This window comes from Hippoglossus hippoglossus, chromosome 24, assembly GCF_009819705.1.
Source record: "Hippoglossus hippoglossus isolate fHipHip1 chromosome 24, fHipHip1.pri, whole genome shotgun sequence".
NCBI classification, from domain to species: domain Eukaryota; kingdom Metazoa; phylum Chordata; class Actinopteri; order Pleuronectiformes; family Pleuronectidae; genus Hippoglossus; species Hippoglossus hippoglossus.
Genome location: NC_047174.1, coordinates 4,149,208 through 4,171,650, shown reverse-complemented (window position 1 = coordinate 4,171,650; position 22,443 = coordinate 4,149,208). Strand labels below are relative to the sequence as shown.

The 22,443-nt window shown below is 41.7% G+C and overlaps 4 protein-coding genes across 5 annotated transcripts in view; 3 read left to right on the top strand and 1 right to left on the bottom strand.

The window, feature by feature from the left end:
- The first annotated feature begins 1,065 nt into the window (after positions 1-1,065).
- Positions 1,066-5,812, top strand: katnbl1 (katanin p80 subunit B-like 1). Of its 2 annotated transcripts, none has more exons than XM_034579854.1 (10): positions 1,066-1,455; positions 2,004-2,133; positions 2,265-2,302; positions 2,506-2,788; positions 2,945-3,060; positions 3,143-3,193; positions 3,687-3,776; positions 4,096-4,200; positions 4,360-4,453; positions 5,199-5,812. In XM_034579854.1, the coding sequence occupies exons 2-10, from the start codon at positions 2,125-2,127 to the stop codon at positions 5,229-5,231; spliced, it is 819 nt and encodes a 272-aa protein (XP_034435745.1). In that variant the 5' UTR covers positions 1,066-1,455; positions 2,004-2,124; the 3' UTR covers positions 5,232-5,812. The 2 variants fall into 2 exon arrangements, with proteins under 2 accessions (XP_034435745.1, XP_034435746.1); XM_034579855.1 differs by lacking the exon at positions 1,066-1,455 and adding an exon at positions 1,486-1,799.
- Positions 5,813-6,439: 627 nt separating this feature from the next.
- Positions 6,440-10,321, top strand: emc7 (ER membrane protein complex subunit 7). The gene is made up of 5 exons (XM_034579856.1): positions 6,440-6,842; positions 8,244-8,363; positions 8,486-8,624; positions 9,224-9,304; positions 9,448-10,321. Exons 1-5 carry the CDS (start codon positions 6,604-6,606, stop codon positions 9,595-9,597), a joined length of 729 nt encoding a protein of 242 aa, XP_034435747.1. The 5' UTR covers positions 6,440-6,603; the 3' UTR covers positions 9,598-10,321.
- Positions 10,322-12,388: 2,067 nt separating this feature from the next.
- The window catches only part of chrm5b (cholinergic receptor, muscarinic 5b), a 13,006-nt gene continuing 2,951 nt past the window's right edge, over positions 12,389-22,443 (bottom strand). Inside the window, exon 2 of the mRNA XM_034580417.1 lies at positions 12,389-14,318. Coding sequence (XP_034436308.1) covers positions 12,745-14,271 — 1,527 coding nt within the window. The 5' untranslated portion in view covers positions 14,272-14,318 and the 3' untranslated portion in view covers positions 12,389-12,744. The remainder of the gene's footprint in view (positions 14,319-22,443) is intronic.
- aven (apoptosis, caspase activation inhibitor) overlaps positions 14,773-22,443 on the top strand; it is a 26,804-nt gene continuing 19,133 nt past the window's right edge. The window contains exons 1-2 of the mRNA XM_034580419.1: positions 14,773-15,001; positions 17,240-17,411. Of these exons, the coding sequence (XP_034436310.1) occupies positions 14,783-15,001; positions 17,240-17,411 (391 nt within the window). The 5' untranslated portion in view covers positions 14,773-14,782. The remainder of the gene's footprint in view (positions 15,002-17,239; positions 17,412-22,443) is intronic.

Sequence of the window (22,443 nt, the reverse complement as noted above, 5' to 3'; positions counted from 1 at the left end):
AAAAACACTTTAAAACTTGACCACATCACACGTTACACACATTACTTTATGTCTACTTGACTGTTTATTTATATATATATATCTGTTGTCTATTGTGTGGGGAACATCGCTCAGGGTGTTGTGTCGTAACCAAAGGACCAGATCATTCAATTGTGAGACACAAAAATGCAGATGATGTGTATGGAAAAATCTTGTAAACAGCAGAAATTCAAGCTTGTCATCGTGTGTCACAATAAACTGAACACAGGTGGTGGAACGGGCTGCTATAAGATCAGTCCAACTTTAAACAAACAGATATATATATATATTTTTAATTCTAGAAATATAAATGTATTTATTTCAGATTATTGGGATTTATTAAGGGCAGCAGTCTCAGATTCACTCTGCAGCAGAACAGTGACCTCACCCAGAGTCCTGGTGAATTATCTTCAGAGACAGGAACAAGTTGTCCTGCAGCAGATGGTGTCCTGTTCCTGTTTGCTGCACTTCATGTGAAATTGATAAGTATTTATCTATTTATCCTCAAAGGGAAAAGCAACAGGAACTCTAGAGTGAAGAAGTCCATACATCCACCAAGGCCCAACAGTTCCACCATGAGACTACATTTAAATTCACTAGATCCGGTTTAATTTGAATCTGCACTAAAGAGCAAACACTCATAGATATCAGGCCCCTCCAAATATATTTATAGAAAAACAGTTGAGTTGCCTTTATAACAAACAAACAGACGTAAAAAATCAACCTCCTTGAGTTTGCTTAAGTTGTTTTAATCGACATCATATCACTCTTGTGTGTTCTTTTGTTGTACGACACTTTGGTAAACTGCTATTGTTTTCAAATATGCTATATTTATTTGTACTTTCGGGTTAATACATACTGGACATAGCAAAAGTACAAGATAACAAATGAATATAATACAGATAGGATTTAAGATGTTAAATATATACTGCACAGTTAAAAAACTTTATTTTAGACTCAGAAACAGAAAACAAATCATATAAAGACAAACTGAAATGAAATGAAAAGAGGTAAAATAGTAACAGTGTTGTGTTTGTGTATATATTCATGGTCTTTACACGTGCGGTATTTTATTATATAAACACATCTATTATATATAAACACGTTTATTCTCCAGTTGCGCATGAGCACGTGTGCACCTGCTGTTCCAACCACTCGACCCTGGGTGGCGCTGTAGCACCGAGGTGTTTAAATTCCCTTCATGTGCAGCAGTCGTCGCTAAATCTCCATCTTTTCTTTGCACGGAATCGATCCCACGGATCTCTCACACACACACACACACACCGGCGGAGTGTACATTTGAATGGTGGACGTTAGCGGACCTGCTCACACACACACACACACACACACACACAGTCACAGTGAGTTCGAGCGGCTCGTTTCTCCCTGGACGTGAAAACCCGCCGAGACCCGGAAGCTGGATGACAACATGAGACGGTTTGTGTTTCACTTCGGGGTTCGAACCGTGAACATAGCGCGAGGGGAACGCGTCACCTGGGCTCAGACATATGTTCTCAGAGTTGGGAAGCTAACTAGCTAACTAGCTAGCTAGCTGCTAGCTGGCCCAGCTAGCTACGCACTGACTGAGTCGAGCTAAAGGCTAACAGCTAATGCTAACTGTGCGGATGTGAGCTAAGTAAGGAAGAGCAGCTGATCTAAACTTGTAGTTTCTCGTTCGCAGCGGGACACAAACTATTAAACTTTACTCACTCCCGTGTCAGTGACGCCTGTTAGCCCGGTTAGCTAACTCCAATGTTTTTACCTCTGCAGCCAACGCCTTCGTGAGTAAAGTGCATTTGTGTTTTTAATCTCATTTTGTTTTAACTTTTCTCTGCTGCTGCAGCTCTCATCACGTGCTGCACACACACACAGAGTCTGCAGGTTATTAAGTGAAAAGGAAATAGATTTTAAACTTCCTGCAGCTCCCCTGGAAAAAAACTGAAGAATGTAACCGCTTTGCGTCCCACACGTTGTCTGTCCCGCAGTGTCCCGTGTTGTGGAAGCTGCTAAGCTCGTCTGGACGGTGGAGAGAAGTGCGAAAAGGTCACCCGGATTCAGTCCAATGGCTTTCTGTGATCCTGCCTGCACCTTCCTGCTGACAAGAACATGAAGCAGGTGTGGACACACTCACGAACTTCTACTCAGAGTCCACACAATTGAATGCTGGTGACTGTGAAGTACAGTTCAGTGGTGTTGTACTAGAAGAGATTGTCGTAGTGGCCTCATCCCATATCCTTTTGTTTTAGGTGGATATTATAAATAAGGACGAGTTAGATAAAGAGAGGTGAGTGTCTGAAAACATCCTGGGATTCCCTCTTGATTCTGATCACTCATTGTCTGTGTCCCGCAGATCATCCCCCCCTCAGTCACTGCTGGACCATTTAAGGCACCTTTGTCATAACCATTTCACCGTATCTCTCCTTTTTTACGTTTCCTCAAAAACAAGCTTGCTTCGCATCTGCTCCATCTCGATTTCCCTCTCGGCAGATTTCAAGTGCATTACGGAGCACGCAGTCCGGGCCCAGCGAAGCGGGTGTCGTCTTGCAAGAGGAAGGGTGGTCCGCAGGTGGAGGTGGGCGCCAAGCTGCACCGTAGAACGTCAGATGTAGGCCGTGCCCGTGACCCCGGCATGGCCAACAAAGAAAATGAGCTGACGTGCCCTGATGACGTGCGGGGCCTTCACTACAATGACAACTGTGGGCTCCCTGTGACCTCCGCAGAGGCCTCCAAGATGGCAGGGGCCAGCTCCAAGTACAGCGACTTTGCCGAGGTGAGGATTAAAAGTAGTGTTTTGTGTAGAATTTGTGCTTTTTCCTCTTTAGAAGTAATAAACCCAGTTCTTTAAACTCTTTTATGGGGTTGATAACATGTTCAACACGCTTGTAGACTGACTTTCCTTTGTGCTCTGCTTATCTGTTTTGTGCAGCTGTCAAAGGACCATGAAGCTATGACTCACATCCTTTTTGGAAGGAATCTACGACTTCAAGTAGCGAAAACACTATGGCGAAGAAATGCCAGTGAATTAGTGGCCTATTTAATAAGGTAAAACTGTGACATTATGGTGTTTATTCACATTTAAGTAATAATTAATTTGTGTTTCTAATCATCATTTTGTTTCCCCCAGATTTCAAGACACGGGGGTGCTGCTTGACTGCTTACCTGTCTTAACAAAAGAGTGAGTCTCTACTGGGTGTTTGATATATATATTTATATGTGTGACATATCTTTTATGTTAATATACAACATGCAAAATACCTTTTAGTCAGATTGAAGTTACAAACTCTGTAGAAAGTCCTTCATGGCCTTTGTCCTTTGTTTGTTTTCACCTTGAAGTGTTTAGCTCATAATTAAAGATAAGCTTATGCATTGAAATCACTTTCTCTTCAATGCAAACAAATTATCTTTAAAGATTATAATAAACTCTCATCCATTCGCGTATGTTGTAGAGTTACAGGTTTGTAGGTTTCATACTCATTCCTGTAACTTCTTGTCAGCTTGTTTGGATGTTTAATATCGCTGCGTTGGTTTTTATCCAGTTGCCGTCGGAGGCTGAATTTAAACTATTCAGACAGTTTGGACACATTTTGCTTTCTGCTTTTTCTGTCCACGTTACCGATACACAACCTTCTTTACATTTCTCATCTTTCATGTGTTTTGTGTCCCATCAGTCTTCAAACTGAAGCACCATGTTTGTCACTTGGCTGCTGTGTTGACCTCCTGCCCCAAGTGAAAGTGATTCTTGCCAGTAAATACGAAGAGTAAGTGGCTCTGTGGGCTTCATACATGTTTAATGATCCCTGTCTCTCTCTGACCTTATATCTAAAAGCACTGAGATCAAAGTGATTTTTAGCTTTTGCTGCTTTTAGTCTGGAAGATGACGCATCACTGATCAGAGCTTTTCAACCTTTCTGCTTAATAATTCATGAAGTGAACTGAGAACTTGTGAAAACTCTTGGATCAGTGGTGCAATGTCTTCAATACTTAAACAATAAAATAATGAAATGCCTTTTGATTCATCACTTCCAAATATAATATGCTAATATTTAACTAGTGGGTGTGTTTTATCTGCGTTTACAGGCACATCATGGTGGGTTTACACTGGGTTCAATCCGTCATCAGGAAGTGGTGGCCAGAACTTTCAAAGAACCAGAAAAGACTGCGGGACAGTTGTTCAGAAGACAGGTGGGTGCTGCAGGTTTCAATACATGTTTTATTTTTTAATTTATGATAAACTGTGAAATATAAATCCTCAATTACATTTCTTTGTCATAAAGGTTTGATAAAGTCTTTAGTCTTTAGTCACCCCATCCTGCACAGCTAATATTTGCATGTTTACTGCAGGAATATTGAAGTCATGAAGCAGCGGCTGAAGGACGTGTGGAAGGACGGAGCCCGATTATGTTTGATTCCAGGATCGACAGGAGAGCTGGCAAAGGTGAACATGAGTTATATTATAGAACTGAACAGGGACTTTTTCATGATGCAGTAGCTGTGAAAGATTTGTTACAGTTGGAAAGTTACAAAAACACAAATGTCATTTAGCAGTTGTTTAGATATGAAGTGTCGAGCTTTATCTGGTGTATTTCTTTGAAAAGTGCTTCTTCTATGTTTGTCCCTGCTATGAACAAAACTAAATGGAAAATAGGTGCAACAGACTGAATCAGCGCCGCCTTGACACATATTATAGAATGAACATTGTGACACAGATGGATCACTGAAGAGTTTTACTACACAAGTGCCTCTGCTGTTTGTTTTCGGCTCTCTGTTTATTTTTGGTGGACACAACCAACCACTCCCGCCCTAAAAAAAAAAACTCACCATGAGTCAGCACGAGTTGAGTCTGTGTTGTGTTCCCACCTTTACATCCTGTTTGATTTTGAAATGAATAAAACCACCAGAGAATATTATGATCACAGAGACATTTCAAGAACCTTTGATGTACATGTTATTTTACTTTTTATTGCTGAAGATTTAGAATTCAGTAAATTTCTTTCTTTTCAGAGTACGAATGATTTATTATCTTGTGTTTATCAGAATAATCTTGAAAAATGTGTTTTGATGGCCCTATGATTTATCCCCTGTGTTGATAATATGTATAAAGGAAGATTCTTTTAATGCATCCAGCCGCAGGATGTGTCACTGGATGTGACAACAACTAACGTGTTATCTCCACGTTGCAGGCCATCGAGGCTTATCTATCACAGCTGCCCTGACAGTCGTCGAGGAAGCGCTCTGAGGATGTGACCACTACTGCCAGATCATGGCTCTGTTTCAAACTGATAATGACACCAGAGAAACGGACTGGTTCGTTCTGCCATGTCAACTCAAACCTCTTACTGGGACTGAACTTGATCATTCAGATGACTCCCTTGGTGAGAGCTGGAGACTCTTAAGGAGGGCTCTGAGAGCCGTTCTGCAAAAGGAGGAAACGTAAAATGACTGCTTCACATTGAAGTGGACCGTCTTGTGAAGGGGCATGTTTAGTGGACCTTAATGAGACCCGGTGTTGCGTCGCTCTATGAAGTGCCAAGCTCTTTGTCTCTCACTGCACCACTCTTTGCCATGGAATGCAAATGCACTTGTGGATGTATTGAATGCTCCGCTCTTGTTGTTTTGAGCCTGGGTTCTCCAGAATCAGGAACTTGAATCTGCTACAGTCTTAAGTTATTAGAGCTCGTTTTCATTTTTTGCCTCTTCCGATGACATTTGACTGTGTATTGTAAACTGTAAAAACAAATGATTCTTTTAATCTTCTTTTAAATAAATTTGATAAAAATCAAAACTAAAAAAAGTTGTTTTTATTGTGTTGTCGATAAACATAATTGTTATTTTGGAGATGGAATTAAAGCTGTCGAGGTTCAAATAAAGTAGATATTGGGGTTTTAAATTTTGTAACTAAAGCTGACAAACTAAAGCATTTAAAGTAAACGTATATTTGCTTTGGTCGTTCGAAGTGGCTGAACAAGTTAGGAAGGTTCTCGTGTTGGCAGTTATTGACTTTTTTTTTAATAAACTTTATTTACCAAGGCAGGTTTTGTCTTTTCTTGAAGCAAAAAAAATTGGCAGATTGAAGTTTTTCTTTTTTTATATTAACATCATGAAAATATTATTTCCAAAATGTCCCTTTAGTTTGTAACTGTCTTGTTTTGAGGGGAAAGAATAGGAGGAATTTTAAATTTGATTTAATTGATAATTTAATAATAAATAATTAAAAATATTTACCATTAAATTAGTTATGTAATTTATGTTTCCGCATTAAGGTATCAGGCACAGAGCAAACTATACAAGATGTATAAGACAAAACTACAAACTATAAAAGATAGAAATATAAAAATAGTATATGTGTGTGTGTGTGTGTGTGTGTGTGTATATATGTACATTAAAGGCAATAAATGGCCAGTGACGCCGTCAGTGTCATCGTGTGTTTGTTCAATAAAGTTTTATTTCCTCCCTTCTCCTCACCCCCCGGTGACGTCACAGCAGCAGCTGATGCACTGCCTCTTCAGCTGCTTCCCCGGAATCCGCCGCTGCTTCCGCTCCGGTTGACGCTTCTTCACCCGGGATCCACTTCCACACACAGACGCCATGTTCCACCGGGAGAGGAGCCCGCTGCTGTGGCTGCTCCTGCAGGCCGCGGTCGCCGCGACGTGGTGCTTCACCGACATGGACGCGGGGCCTGGCGGCGCAGGTGTCGCGACGCAGCCCAACGGCGAGAACGGCTTCAAGATCGAGGGCAGGGCCATCGTCCCCGGGGTGAAGACGCAGGACTGGGTGTCCACGGCCCGGGTCCTGGTGGAGGGAGAGGAGTTCGTCGGGTTCTTGAGGTAGGAAACAGCTCCCCCCTCCACACCGGCTAACTAGCTAGCCTGTTAGCGAGGCTAGCTAGCATTAGCATATATAGCATTAGCATAGCTAGCATTAGCCTGATGCTGCTGTTTGGCAAATGGCAGCGTCAGACTGTCCCAACGAGTCCACAGCTTAATACCAGCGGAACAAACTGGTGCCAACTGGGACAAGGACGTGGAGGTTTGTCCATTAGCTCCCAGCAGCTCAGGAGCGTCATGCTAGGTGTCACCAAAACAAACCTGGGCCCCAGGGGAAGTGTGTGGGGTGTGTGGGTTGTGTGGGTGTCTGTGTGTGTGTGTGTTTGTGTGTGAGATGTAGAGATGAATATTTCACACTTAACATTCATACTACCTCAATGACTGTTCAAATAAAGTTGTTATCCAAGGGTGGAAATACATTTAAAGGTTCAGTGTGTAAGATTTAGGTGAAAGGGATCTATTGGCAGAAATTTAATATAAAAATAATCCTAGTGATGTTGTTTTCACTAGTATGTTTCACCTAAATTGTATTTATTGTTGTTTTAGTTGAGCCATCGGGAGCGGGTCTTCTCTACGGAGGCTGCCATGTTTTTTACAGGAGCCCAGACTGGACAAACTAAACCCCTTTTTTGAGTTTTTATGACAACTGAAGGTTATCACAGGTTCTCCCTCACGTTTGGAAGGGGGGGGGGGGGAGGGAGGGATTCAGCTGCAACATGCCACTTCACCACTAGATGTCACTAAATCCTACACACTGAACCTTTAAACACAAGCGGGGGGGAAGTCAGCTCATCAGATATAGTTAGCTAAAGCTCATGCAGTCTGACATTGAACTGGATTGAGTTGTTTAGTTGTTTGCCATCGCTGCATGTTTATTAGGTTTTATGATCTATAAATCTCTAGTCTTGTATTGTAAGTCTTACTCTTGTCAATATCTCCATCAGCACGTACTTCTTTACAGTGACAGCTTTGTAGTAGTTCTGGTGCCTCGACTTTCATCTCACTGCTGTGAACTTATTCTTGATCAATTTCGACCTTTTATTATTCTTATGCCCGTGTGTTTGACTGTTTTGTGTCCATCCATCCATCCATCCATCATGCCCTCATTGACTTGGATGGTGTAGACATACTATACATGATAATAAAACACCTGTCAACATCACAGTGTAACTAGAATGGCTCCCAGTAGAGCACATACCTCTGGCAAGTAAACCGTCTCATTTAATCCAATCAAGCTCCAGCGAATTGCAGTCACTTATAGTTACCACGTCCTTAAATGTGCCTGATTTTAAAAATAACACCAAGAACCCCTTATCTCACGATGTCAAAATCTAAATGTGCATCTGACTGAGCACTGACAGGTCTGGAGAATAAAAGTGTGTGTGAATTGTCTTGTTGCAGAACCGATGGAAGTTTTGCAGTGAATGACGTCCCTTCAGGATCTTACGTGGTGGAAGTTGTCACCCCGACTTTTAGATTTGAACCAGTGCGTGTGGATATCACGTCCAAAGGCAAAATGAGGTGAGACCTTAATGTCGGGAGAAGCCACAAATGTTTAATGTCGGGTCAGCCTCATATATTCATCCGTGTACTGTAAGTAAAGCAACTCTGTTCCACTTAAGAATCTATGTGTCATTCCACAGGGCACGTCTTGTGAACTACATCAAGACGTCAGAAGTAATTCGGCAGCCGTATCCTCTTCAAGTCAGGGCCAGTGGCCCTCACAGCTACTTCATGAAGAGGGAGACCTGGGGCTGGACAGACTTCCTCATGAACCCCATGGTAAAAACATTGCTGGATATGTACAACCTGCTGTGTTCATAGGCCTGTGGGGAAAGGAGATATTGTGTGTTTTTATAAAGTGCAACAGTTAGTATTAAGGTTTGTAGAAGTCCAGAGTCATTGGGCCAGGATGTGCAGGGATTATTAAAACATTAGATAATTGTTGTGCTCTACATACTATGAACTTAATGACGCACACTGCCTCACCTTGAAGTTTTTCTTTTATTCCCTGTATTGAATAACCAAACACTCTGATGATATAATCATTCAAGGTGTTTCATGTGGAATGTTGTTCTCAGAGAGAGAAGTGTTGTCTTCTGAGGCAGAAGTTCTTCTTCAAAGTTTTTCTTATAAAGTTGTTAACCAGTCAAAGTATGTGGCTTGTTACACTCTGGTAAAGAAGAGAAGGTCTAAACATTTGGTTTCCAAAAAGAAATCAAGAAACCGATCATCCTCCACTGACACGTTCATCCTTAACCAACTGGGTGGTTTCCTCCATGTCAGAATCCAGACCATATACATGCTAGTGTTAAATATAAATACAGTTCGTCTGAATCCCTTGTTTATGTTTAAATGTGTTGTACTTGCTGCTCCTGCAGGTCATGATGATGGTTCTGCCCCTGCTGATCATTGTCTTGCTGCCTAAAGTGGTCAACACCAACGACCCAGAGATGAGAAAGGTAAAGTGTTATTTCAGTTCATTGTGTAGTTTATTTGAATTTCATTGGATCCATCAGTTAAATAAGGATTTATCAAGTGGCACCGTAACGCACACGTTCCTTTGTAATGTCAGTGGTAATTCATTTCATTGTCTTCTTCACAGGAAATGGAGCAGTCCATGAACATGCTGAACCCTAACCCTGAGCTTCCAGACGTCTCGGAGCTCATGACCAAGCTTTTCTCCGGCTCCAAGGGCTCCAGCAAGGCAAGCAGCAGCAGCAAGGGCACGAGGCCAGCTGTCAAGAGGAGGTAGTACTGTACCGTGCACGTCTCCTCAGATCAGCCGACAGAAGCACGAGTTCTGCCATGGAAGCGAGATTTTTAAGGGTCATTTCCCCCGTCTGGGTCTATTTGTACAGTTTTCTTTATTATTAGATGTTGATTTCTTTTATTCTATTGGAAACTGAGCAAAAGAAAATATGATTTTTTTTTTTTTTTTCAAATGGCACTGAGAAGTTTCTTAAAGTCTGTAAAAGCTGTAATTCTTCATTTGCTCTTTACTTTCAAGTGGCTCTATCACTCTTCCATCTTTTTTTCTGTGCTAACCCTCTGTTGTGCATTTTTCCACAGCTGCTAATTCCACTAAGTGAAAGAGAACATATATATACATACTCAGAGATTTTCTTTTTAGTTTTCTTCAGTAATTATGACTGTGAACGAAGATGAATTGAATTTTAGGACTGAGATATTCTTATTTAAAAAGCCTAGATAATTAAATTGCAATGGTTATATAACAGCTTTGTTTTTATTTCTGACCGTCATGTTTGTTTGAATGTCACCACACGGCCTTCTCATTTTTTCGGACTTATTGAGTGACGTGTGATAATTCACATGCAGTACATCCGTGCCTGTAGGTGTAGAATTAAAATGATGTTTACTGGCAGGGGAAAGAGTGATAAGAGCCGTGTGTTTGCTTTCAAGATCTTGAGTGTACTTGACTTTCAATAAATCAGACGGTGAAGACCACATTAAAGTCACAAACTGTGTCTGTAATAAATGTTTTCACGTCATTATCAGCTGCTGAGAGAAGATAACGAACGACTTTTCATCTTTACAACTCGAGGTCAACTTCTGAGCTTCTCTGCATCAGTTGTCATGGCGATGGATCTTTTGACTTAGGACAAGCGTGGTGGTTTTTTTATGTTTTTCACTGGAGTGAATTTTTAACCGACAGGGACTGGCTTCAGGTGCTATGGACAAAATTATAACAGCCGATCTCCATGACAACTGAAGAAATCCGCCATCTAATGCGATTGAAAGTAGAGCTCAAGCACTCGGAGTTTAATGCCCATTTTGATTTCGGTGTGAAAAACAAATCTAATATTATTTTGACAGGGATTTTACTTTTAATTTAATGAAAACAACAAATAAATAATAAATCTTGATATGGATCTCTTCTGTTTTGTTTTAAGTTTAAGTGACAGACAGACCTTTTTAAAGTTAGACAAACTATTTTAAGGTGTTTAATTTAGTTTGGTATTTTCTTGCTGACCACTTAACTTGTATTTCTGCTCTAAAGCTCTAATAAATGTGAATGTATCTGTCCAGCTGGTAGAAAGCTCAGGATTTAGCTAGTACAGTAAATAGACTTTGAGTTGGGGTTATTTTGCCAAGCTGCTATTTCAAATGTCAAGAATCAGAGTTCAGTCCCCCACAAGGTCTTAAGACAAATCTGAGGTGAACAAATTAATTAATAGAATAATTCAGAAAAGGCTTGTTTTGCTTCTTATTTTGAAAGAATCAACAGTTTGGCCTCAGGCCTCCTAAAATCCTACAAATCCTTTCTTCAGGTGCTGATTCAAATTAGCGGCTGAAGCCTGAATGAAGTTAAACAGAGGGTTTTGATCTAACAGAGGAAATAACCTGGGAAAAGGAATCACAAGCAAAAAATGTCAGAATATACGATGTTTATGTCTCCTTATTCTTCTTTAATATTAGAGAGGAAATTACAGATCTCTTCCGTCCTTGGCAACAGTCACGCTATGTGCACGTATCCTCCTTTGGCCTGTTAGTTTTACATGTCAACTTTTGGAGTGGATTTTCTCAAAAGGAAGAATTTCAAAGTACATAGTTCAGATCAGATTCAACAAGTTGACGCTTAAAGAAAAGGAGAATTATAACTCTGCCTTTTGAAATTGTGTTTCTTGGTTCATATCAGTACACACAGACTCACTTTCACAACATTTCACAGACGAACGAGGAGCACAGGTTCCTCCACGAAGCACTTTTGCCTCAGAGCAGAACAAAAGGCACAGGGTTAGATACATCTTGACATCACATCATAAACAGGAAAGTGCAGTAAATTTACATCATCACTCGTCCGTCAGAGAGACACGGTGGTAATCCAGCTTCAAACACCTTTTTCTAAACAGCAACGTGAATATTGACGAGAGCAGAGGTGTGATCCATGGACACGCTCACATGTCACATTACCACTGTGAAACTAATGCAGTAAGTGCACAGATTAGCCCTTGAACACCAGATCAAACATCGATAGCAAGAGCAAAGAAAGGAAAAATATTCACGTGACCACTTATATATATATATATATAAATACTCTATATATACTAATCAATTTACATTTACCATTTGTGAACAGAATCGGTGAAACGTGTTCTTTATATTTTAAATTATTTTAAATGTGTACGCCTACATGATGTCCTTTATATACAGTGCAAGTGAGCATTAGAATAAACAAGGATTGGGTGAGGTTTAAAGAACATGTTCAGAGACTTGTAAACAACATACATGTGTATATGTTGTTATACATAATGTAAATACATGCACAATGTGTGGATTAAATGTATGTTGTCCTTGTAATCATTCCTCCTGGGGGACAAAATCAACGGTCCTCATTCTGTGCAATAATGCACTTTAATATTTAAAGTGTTCTTCTCTAAAATCCTCTTATAAGACCCAGCAGGTATATATAAGTGTTCACCTTCTCAGGAAACCTATTTAATATCTGTGATTAAATAAGATTAATCTTGTATTAATGTATATAATATCTAAATATATAGTATATTTGATTCCACACATTGTTCTTACTTACCAAACTTTTTTCAAAATAAAGGTTTACATCTACTACCCAAAGCCTGTAAACATACTTGATGATGGAGTCCTCTTTTCAAAATAGAGTTCTAGAAAATATCTGAACATGTTCTTTAAACTGAACCATTGTAAGAATGTGTTGCCACCTTCATTAGGTTTTTTTTATCTGTAATAATCTGCAGCAGCAGTTTTACGTGCTGCATCAGGCTCAGCACATTTTCCACCAACATGTACTTCTAACACAAAGATCACATGCAGCACTTCATGCTGAACATGAACCACCAACTACAGTATATATCAAGAAACTCCACGTGGAGGCAAAAGTCTGCGACAACGCTGCGGCGCCACATCAAGTCATTTTATTGTTGGCGTTTGGGTTTTGTCCGCACCAGTACAGCTTGTCCTCGCCTCTCCTCCTCCTCCTCCACTGGCAGAGCAGCAGCATGCGGAAGGTCTTCTGGAAGGTTTTGTTGCACAGGGCGTAGCACATGGGGTTGATGGTGCTGTTGACGTAGCACAGCCAGTAGCCCAGGTGCCACAGGGACATGGGGATGCACTCGGTGCAGAAGGTGGAGATGAGCACCATGATGTTGTACGGCGTCCATGTGAGGATGAAGGCCAGGAGGATGGCACTGAGAGTCTGGGCCGCTTTTTTCTCCTTCACCAGCACCATCCTCTTCCTCTTGGTGATCTGGCTCTTCAGGACGGGGTCCATGGGTTTGGAGGTGGTGGAGGAGGAGGACGGGGAGGCGTGTTTGGCGGGTGGCTCTGTTTCCGGCAGGCAGGGTGTTGCAGGTGGGGGACTGCTCTTTTTACCCTTTGAGCCGGGTCTGAATTTATAAGCGATGCACTTTTTGCTGTTCTTCTTTTGAGGAGAGGAGAAAAACTGATCTTCTGCATAATCAGTCACTTGCCCGTTCTTATTACTTTGCTCACTGCTTTGCTCTTTGAAAGACCCCTGTGGAGTTTCCAGTGAAGCGTGTTGCTCCTCCTCCTCAGATGAGGTGTAGCTGTTGAAGGAAGTGATCTGGTCAGCTTTGGCCCACGCCTCGTCGGACCTGGTGGTCGTCTTGGTGGCGTTACTTTGGTTGGATGAGGACCAGGAGGCCTGACTCCGGTCTCTCCTCTCTCTGGTGAAATGAAAGCAGGAGTGAATGAGAGTTTTCTGTGGTTTAGTTCCTTCTGGAATACTTTCTGTCGCGAGGCCTTGCAGCTCTGCCAGGTCTTTGGTGCGTCTCTGCGTCTCCTTGTAGATCCTGCAGTACAGGATAGTCATGACAGAGACGGGGATGTAGAAAGCAGCGATGGCGGTTCCAAATGTGATCACAGGCTCGGTCAAAAACTGGATCTGACACTGTTCCTGAGGCACTTTTCTCTCTCCTACAAAGTACTGCCAGCACAAGATGGGAGGCGCCCAGAGGACAAAAGACACCAGCCATGCAAGTCCGATCATGATGGCGGCTCTCTTTGGAGTCCTCTTTGCCCTGTAGGTCAGCGGCCTCGTGATGGAGAAGTACCTGTCGAAGCTGATGACGAGCAAGTTCATGACCGAAGCGTTGCTGGCCACATAATCCACTGCAAGCCAGAGGTCACACGCCAGGTTCCCCAAGGACCAGTAACCCATCAGTATGTATGTGGTGTACAAGTTCATGGACAGCACGCCGATGATGAGGTCAGCGAACGCCAAACTCAGGAGGTAGTAGTTGTTCACAGTCTTCAGCTGGCTGTTCACTTTGAACGACAGCAACACCAGCACGTTACCAACTATAGTTATCAGGCTGACGATGGCCGACACCGTGGCGATGGCTATAACCTCCCAAAGGCCGTGAGCCGTAATTTGGACGTGTGATGTGTTGCCAAAGGTGCTGTTCTCCATGGTGCTGGGTTTTCTGTGTGTGCCTCCGTGTAGAATTTGAAGTTTTCCTGAAATGAAGAAGTAAAAGAAAAACAGTAATGAGACAAAACTGCACACAATTATTATTACCCTCTAATTTCATTGTTATATCAGGATAAATCAGGGCTAGATACCACGCACCTTCACTTATTCACATACACCATATTCCACAACTTTTTTATTATTATAATTTTTATTTATGTTTATTTATTTTTATTTTTACCAACTTTACAATAATACAATAATAATATACATAGTAAAAAAAATGAATTTTCTAATTAAATGAATAAATATAGAGCTGTGTCACATGAAAACCTGAACACATAAAAGCAGTAATATACACATAATATATAATAATATATATGATATAATACATATAATATAATAGGTTATATATAATAAAGTTTGGTCCCGGAACCAATGAGAGTGACATTGTGTCCTAGGACACATTTCAATGTAACACCCAGCCCACAACGCGACTGCGAAGTGTCACATGCTTAAGTGTCCGGTCACAACAATGGAGGAAAGAGTGCTCAGGGGCCGGGGCGGCAGCTGGAGAAGAGGCGGCCGGGGCGGACACGATGGTGACCGTGCTGCCGGTGAACACCGGGGCAGAGGCCGGGGAGGTCACCACCGGGGCCGGGGAAAGAGAGACCACTACCGCGGCGGTGGACGCGGGGGAAGCGGCCACGCAGCGGAGTCCCAGGACCGGGTGAGACAAGTTAGGGCGCGCACCCGTTAACTCGCTGCACCAAACTGCTTTGAAGATATAGTGAAGTTAACAACTCGCCTCGATGTGAACTCGCTTTAATTCTCTTGAATATGATTTTAAACTAAGAAGTTCCTCCTCTTCCATTCGGCCTCGGTTCAGTTCATCTATCAGCCGGTGTTAAAGCTCATTCTCACCAAACCATCCCCAGAGAGGACAGGGCTGCTTCAGACTGCTGCGCTAAACTAATACAGAAATAAAGTTAAGTCTCGTGGACAACCTGAAAACAAACTTTATGACAAGACATGTTTGGGGGCAGGTGCTGGAGCTAATACAGGGCACCCCCCCCCCCCCCCCCCCCCTCTCAAATATTCATATAAATAAAGTTATATACACTGGTGCATCTTTAAATTACACATGAGGATGTTTAATACAATGTATTTATATATAAGTTAATGTATAGTAGCCTATGTACACCATGAGCACAGGATAACACACTGCAGTTACCAAAGAGGGCATGTGTCAACGCAAATGTACACGTGAGAGGCTCCGTAGTTTCCGTGGAGTTGAGGTGAAGTGGGGTTTATGTCAACATGATTACACACACACACACACACACACACACACACACACACACACACGTTATGCACATGATGAACTTCAATCATAATGTGTAGGGTTAGATTGCACAGATTGAAACCTTCCTGGAGGATCATCATCATCTCCTACAGCACTAAAACACCGTCGGTGCACAATCTGGGCCTTGGATGTGACACGAGAGGATGCGTCTTAATTTCCATCAGTCACTTGATGCACCTGCCGCACTAGGAGGGAAACAATAGGGGTCCTGTGATTGCAATCATACAAATTCCATTCGGTTCATAGGGGCTTCGTGATTGCAATCATGAAAACGTCCTTTGGTGCATCCATAGCTACCATGTGGTCTTTGATGGCATTGTGGAGCATGTTTTTTATCTTCTTGAGCTTTGACAGGGCACCATTTAAAAAAAAACATGAAAAAGAAAAGAAGGAGAGAATGAAACCACAGCTTTGTCAGACCGGCACAACTTGTGTTGCACGTTTCCATGACAACCTAATTAACAAGGTTATTTTAGCAGTTATCTTACAAAACGGGATGAAATCTGTGACGCAGACACATTTAATGAGTTCAGTCTTGGTTCCACTGTCCATTCTTTGCCATACACTGGGACATTTACCTTGACGCTTTGGTTAGACTTCCCCACCGACCATGAATAAGTGCTTGATATTTACTTTTTAATGTCAGAGGAAACTTTTAGTCAAAGGAGCATTTCAGAGTGTGTAAAAAAGGATTTTTGAACTTTGAAAACCTTTTGAGAAGTGCTTCTCTACCCTTTGTCCCAACATAACATTATATAAAAATATAAAAAATTTGAGGAAGCTTAACATTTTATTGTTTTGGCTTCTCAATGGTTTAAATGAGCCGTTTGACTAAATTGAAACTCCCAGTTCGACTGAGGTTAAGGTTCACCCAGAGCAGAGAGGCAGAACGCAGACGAGAGACAGTGTGGGTGGGGTTGTAAGTTCAGCCTGCAGGAGGCAGCGTCATTAACCAGCAGCAGTTTATTAAAACTTTTTACTCTCTTTAAACCTGTTCACCGGCTTTACCAGATGCATAAATAAGAATATAAACAATCGATATTTCCTATATGATTCGGAATCAGTCCCACCCATAGACTGTATATAATAATGTACGGCATGACAGCTTCCCTATAGTGAAGCCAAAGTGTCTTGATCGCCCCCTGGTGGCTGGCTGAATGTAGTTAATAAATGCTGCTCCTCCATGTTAGCAGATGGGCAATCTCTACAAACAGTTTTTTTACATGTGAATATGCAGAATCTGTAGATGCAGGACAAGATTTTGCCCCTAAAAGACTGGCCGTTACCCGCAGATGCGAATTCGTCGGGTCATGAAGAGAAAGAGGAGATGCATTGTCCGTCTTAATATAAAGTCTATGGCCCCACCCTTCTCTTAAATTTGCAGCACAATGGATTGGATTCAATCACATACAGGGTCAAGTTGCAACCAGACAAAATACACAACGTCTGTACCCTTTGTTCCTCATAGAATTGCATGAGGAGGGAAATTTGGTGCGAGTCCACCTGATGGATAGACGATATGAAAAGTAGCTGTGGTGTGTAATTTTTAAGGGATTTGAGTCGCATGTTGCTCATCGTGTGTCCTCCCATGTTCTCCTTCAGGGTCAAGATGAAGAAGTTGACTTCCAGGAGGACGGTAACAGGCGGGAGGTTTTCTCCAGGAGGAAACTGGAGACAAACTGGGATCGATACGAGGAGTCAGAGAGGAAGGAACCCGAGGAAGACATGCCCGCCCAGAGAGGAGCAGATTACCACGTCCTGCTGGAGTCGGCAGGTAAGACGTGGACATGAAGAGCGGGGAGTGGTTGGGTTTGTTTTGCTGACCACACCTGTGCTGCTCAGTCAGGAGGAGTCAAGTGACGGCTCTGATCTTTCCTGAACAACCAAATAGTCCTAATCACGCTGACTCTTCTGTGCTTAGATTTGGGCTTAAGTTCTCGACAACCGCTCGTACACTCAAGTCCGTCGTAGCCTCACTTGCTCGGGTCCTCGGCAACACACCTGTTGATTCTGGAGTCGATCGGATGAGAGGTTGTTGAGAAAAATCAAAGCACCGAGAGAGATTTCTCTATCAGTGAGATAATTATAAAATCCACTGGATTAAAAGAACAGCACAAGCATATTATCCTTTTTGTTTTGACTTTTGAATTAGCCCCAATGAAAATACACTCCGTCGAATACTCCACTGTACTTTACTGAAGTTCTCTCTATGTCCTAATTAGTTCAAAGGAATCGTCTGTGGTCATAAGGGACTTTAATTGCCCTGTCTGTATGGACACTGCTGTCAGATGGCTGCGGAGTAGATGCTTGTTTGTCTTTGTTTGCTCATTTCAGCCTCAGTGGTCAGTGTTTGGCTCCCTGGGCTCTGCAGTCTCATCCCCGCGCCTGTGTTGATATTTCTTTCTCCCAAAGGAGCGAGAGAGCTCAGCGCGTCTTATTAGAGCCAAGCTGGAGATTCTCAGAGCCCTGATGTCCAACTGTACATTTATCTCACGTCTAGTTGAGTTAAAGCAACACTACGTAACGTTTGCTGAGCAACAGCGCCCTCTGCAGCCACGTGTGGTGATTAATTCTGGTTAAGTGGTTTTCATTTAGAGGAAAAACAAAACCTATCAATGTGTTAACAGGAGCTCTGACTGCTTAGTCATGGGTATTACCCATGACTAAGCAGTCATGGGTATTACCCATGATCCCCTGCTTCTCAAACCAGAAGAACTGCCACCGAGCTCTTTTTCTATGTCTTTTTAACTGATCTACAGTTCAGCTTTACTCTTCAACTTGCAGGACCTAATGCTGATAATTAAAGCTGCGCCTATCAGTCAGTTAAACACTAAATCGTACCTGCTTGCTAAAGTTACATAGAGCAATACCAAACATTCAGGGTGAGGAGTGGGAGTGAAGGAGGAAACATTCTCCCTATTCCAAGTCAGTGAACCAAACTCATTTTGAAGCAGCTATTTTAAGGGTTAAATCCTGTGGTTCGCTTAAACTCAGTATCATTTCCACTTCAATGCACTGTTGCACCCCCCCCACCCCCACCACATCCTGTATCTATAGTGAACAATCTGACCAGTATAAAAACTCTCTGTAATAATTATTTTTATTTTTGCATTCTCTTCTAAGTCTTTATTTTCTGCACAGTGTTTGCAGAGTTTATTGAGAGAACACAAGTTAAAGCCGGGGTCAAGGTACTTAGGCATCAAAAACATGATTTTTGAATCTGACTGTGGTTCAGTTCCTAAGCCTCAGTGTTTTTGTTACAGGAGCAAATTTCACTTCTCTTTGTTTCCCCTTCACCCAGTGTCCTCTCATCATGGCTGAGTAGGTTTCATAACCGACTGCTGCAGGTAGCAGAGTTCATCATGTTTGGTGTAGACATCTAAAAAGATCCAGTGTTCAAACAATGGAGTGATACAAAATCAGAAGGATTGGTTGTGACTTAGATGCTTTATTGTAACTGTAATAAAATTCGACCAGTAATGTGGAGGTGCTTGAGTTTCCTTTAATTGCAGATAGATATGGCATCTTTGTTGTCTTTATAATTGTCTTTGTTTTGATGAATTAGTTAGATAGAAAAAAAAAATCTTTTATGAAAACAGTTTGATTCCCACTTCCAATTAGTTAATTTAATTTAACTTGAATTAATCATTTAAGTTTATTAAGTTTACATCATCAAAATGAATACATGTAGATATTATAAATAATTATCACCTATAGCATTATTAGCCTTAAATGAAAATCTGTATTCGTGAAACCAAAAGTCGAATCTAACACAGTTAAATACCTGTCATATTAGGAAATGAAGCACTTTATAATATATATATATATATATATATATATATATATATATATATATATATATATATATATTAACCCCGGATGAGGGTTTTATGCAGTTAACTGTGTTTTTCTCACGCCATTAGAGAGTGTTGAAGCGCCACGTCGTCTCTCCCGCTCTCTCGTAGTGTAAATGCCAAAGGTGCTCTTGTGAGTTGTTTGACTCCCATCTCTCGTCTCTGTGTTTTGCCCACATTGTCAGATTAGTCATGGCGCGCAGCAAGAGGCTGCGGCTCTGTCGAGGATACTTAATTATACGTGGGAGGCGATGCTTTCGAGAGTCGTTTTTCTGGCCAATTAACGTAGCCATGAAATCAAGAATTCGCCGTGGAAACCTCCCTTTTCCTCCTGGCTAAAGTTCTTACAGATTGTTTCCCACTGTGGAGCTTATATCATCCTCACTTCTCGTATCCAAGGTGCTGAAGTGCTCTGTTTGTTTTATTGGCAGGATCGGGCAGAATGTACAGGTCAGAGGTATACGCAGGTGCTATGTATTTCAGGATACAGATGGCCCCCAGCGCTGTTTCTCAACCTTTTGCAATGTATCTCTGCAATTCTTATGAGATTGAAAATCCCGGAGCACAGAGGTCGAGAGCCGAGCTTCACCTGCAGTGTGGTGGAGGCGGCAGGTGTGAGACACGTTATGAGCTGTTTTTTTTTTTTTTTACTGCGTTTTAATCAGAATGTTTGTCCAACATGTCAAACTCTTATCTGCTCTCTGTCATAACAGGATGCTTCATCTAATAATGTTGCCATCCTGTGATTTCAGAGCTGAGCACGCGGGAACAGCCAAAAACCAAAGTGTTTATATATGTGAGTGGGTGGTGATTTTTTTTTTATTATCTCACCTGACATTTAGGTTCAAAGAGCTTTGTAAGACAGAGAGTGTGCACCTCGTTGAGAGAGGATCCTCAGAAATGAAACCCTCTATAAGTCAATTAAAAAAAGATCCATCTATAGTTCAGTTAATATTTTAAAGTTCACTTGTTCCAGCTTCTCTAATGTATATGTTTGCAGTTTTTCTTTGTTTTTAACGATAGGAAACCAAACATATTAGCTTTTTGGTTCTAGGTTTTTGTTATAACATCTCATAGTTGCACACTCAATAACGCCTCTCAACTTCCTCCCATTGTACAGAGATGAAGTTTAAATATCCCAGATACGAGTGCCGCCCTCTTGCACTTTCAACATAATTTGAAACCAATGTCTGTGCAGTAGTGATCGTGATGTGGAGCTGTGGCAACCCTCATGGCATTTCACCCTATTTTTATATCATCAAATAACTAATGAAAAACCAAACTTTCCAGAAAAATGAACAAACATCATTGTGATAAGAACGACCTAAAATGACAGAAACCATCTTCCATGTCCCATCCGCTAACATGGAGGAGGCAGGGTTTATGATATGCCCTGCACCAATCCACCAAGGGACAATCAAAGAGGATTTGGCTTCACTTTTGGGGACCTGTCATGTCGTCCATCTTTATATACAGTCTTTGTTTGAGATGTGTGTTGAATTGATGTTAGTTTATGGCACAGCAGGTTCAGTGTGTTGTCTTTTCTAACAAGAACAAACTGAAGCTTTGAGTTTTTGGCAACGTAAATCGTGGAATGAAGCCTGAACAAAAAAGTAAAAATATCACGACCGTACCAGTGCCTCTTCCTGCCCAGGAGATGTTTAACACATTTAAAACCAGCGTGGTTCAAGACCTCTGAATCGCTGCCCACATCCGATATTTTGTGGGTGTCAAAATGCGGAAGTATAGGATAATTTAATAACTCTGAGAAAACACCTGTATCGAAGCCCATCAACTGGGCCAATGTCATATTATTAATTGAGATCGTGATGTGACCAAAATGTCATAAACCGATTGAGGACCTCAATTACATTTATTTGTCATAAGGTTTGATAACGGCATCTAAGTATATATCGGCCAATATAACAAGTTTCAGGATTGTCAGTATCCGTATTGGCCGGGCTCTACTTGTTACTCATAACTTTTCTCCACTAAATTGGGGTCATACCTCTGCAGATAGAAGCAGCTGCTGCCTCCTTCCATCGTCACGACCCTTCATGTTGTGTCTCAAGCTGAACCCTCTGCAATAACTGCAGCACTTTTGCTTATGACTCTGTATTTCTATTAATTGCTGGTTTTACTGATAGAAAGCATCTTATTACTTCCTCCACCACTGGCACTAATAATACCGCGGCCCACGTTCACCACTCCTTTCATTTAAACATTTGACCTGAACCTGTCACTGTTGTTTATATTATCTCCATTTGTAAAACTTTGCCTAGTTTTATATTTCATTTTGACTTTTTCTTCAGTCCAAGTGCATCTGCTGCTGCTGCAGGGACTCGTCTTTTGACGCAACACTAGATGAAACGGGGGGGAATTAAAGCACGAGATCTACGCAGACGTGAAGCTTTCCAGTCAGTCTATTTAAATAAATGTAATTGAGTTGTTGGGATATACAGTGGCTGACTGTCTGTTTGCAAAAGCTTCATTGAAAGCTCTACTGTACTCTGTGTGATTAGGAAAGATGGAGCCTGACGGGGCAATTATATATAAACAGACTGTTTGATTTGAATTGAAGGTCAGGTTGATTTTCTGTTGTTCCGTGGCCTCGTGGGTGAATATTCCAGCCCCACTGCTTGTCCAAACAACCCCAAGTGCTTTTAGCATTCATATGATTTGATTGACTCCTGATTACGCCGTCTATTCCATTCAGTACACACAGATTCTCTGTGTCAGTGGGAGAGGACGCAGCCTGTGGCTTCCAGACTGAGGCCACTTGTAAAGGATGAAACCTTGACGCCTTTGATACTTAAAATATTTCAGAAGCAGTGCATTTTGAAACCTGCTTTTGTGCAGAAACGTTTTCGTTGCCTCGAGAACGTCAGTCGATATGAACCAGGAATGTTTTTCTTTCTTTTCTTTTCTTTTTGTCAGGTCTCAGTCATTGCA

Coding starts and splice junctions, on each gene's coding strand:
- emc7 (XM_034579856.1), top strand. CDS start 6,604: ATGTTCCACCGGGAGAGGAGCCCGCTGCTGTGGCTGCTCCTGCAGGCC. Junction 8,364..8,485: donor ACGTCCAAAGGCAAAATGAG/GTGAGACCTTAA, acceptor GTCATTCCACAG/GGCACGTCTTGTGAACTACA. Junction 8,625..9,223: donor ACTTCCTCATGAACCCCATG/GTAAAAACATTG, acceptor CTGCTCCTGCAG/GTCATGATGATGGTTCTGCC.
- katnbl1 (XM_034579854.1), top strand. Junction 2,789..2,944: donor AGTACAGCGACTTTGCCGAG/GTGAGGATTAAA, acceptor TGTTTTGTGCAG/CTGTCAAAGGACCATGAAGC. Junction 3,194..3,686: donor TTACCTGTCTTAACAAAAGA/GTGAGTCTCTAC, acceptor GTGTCCCATCAG/TCTTCAAACTGAAGCACCAT.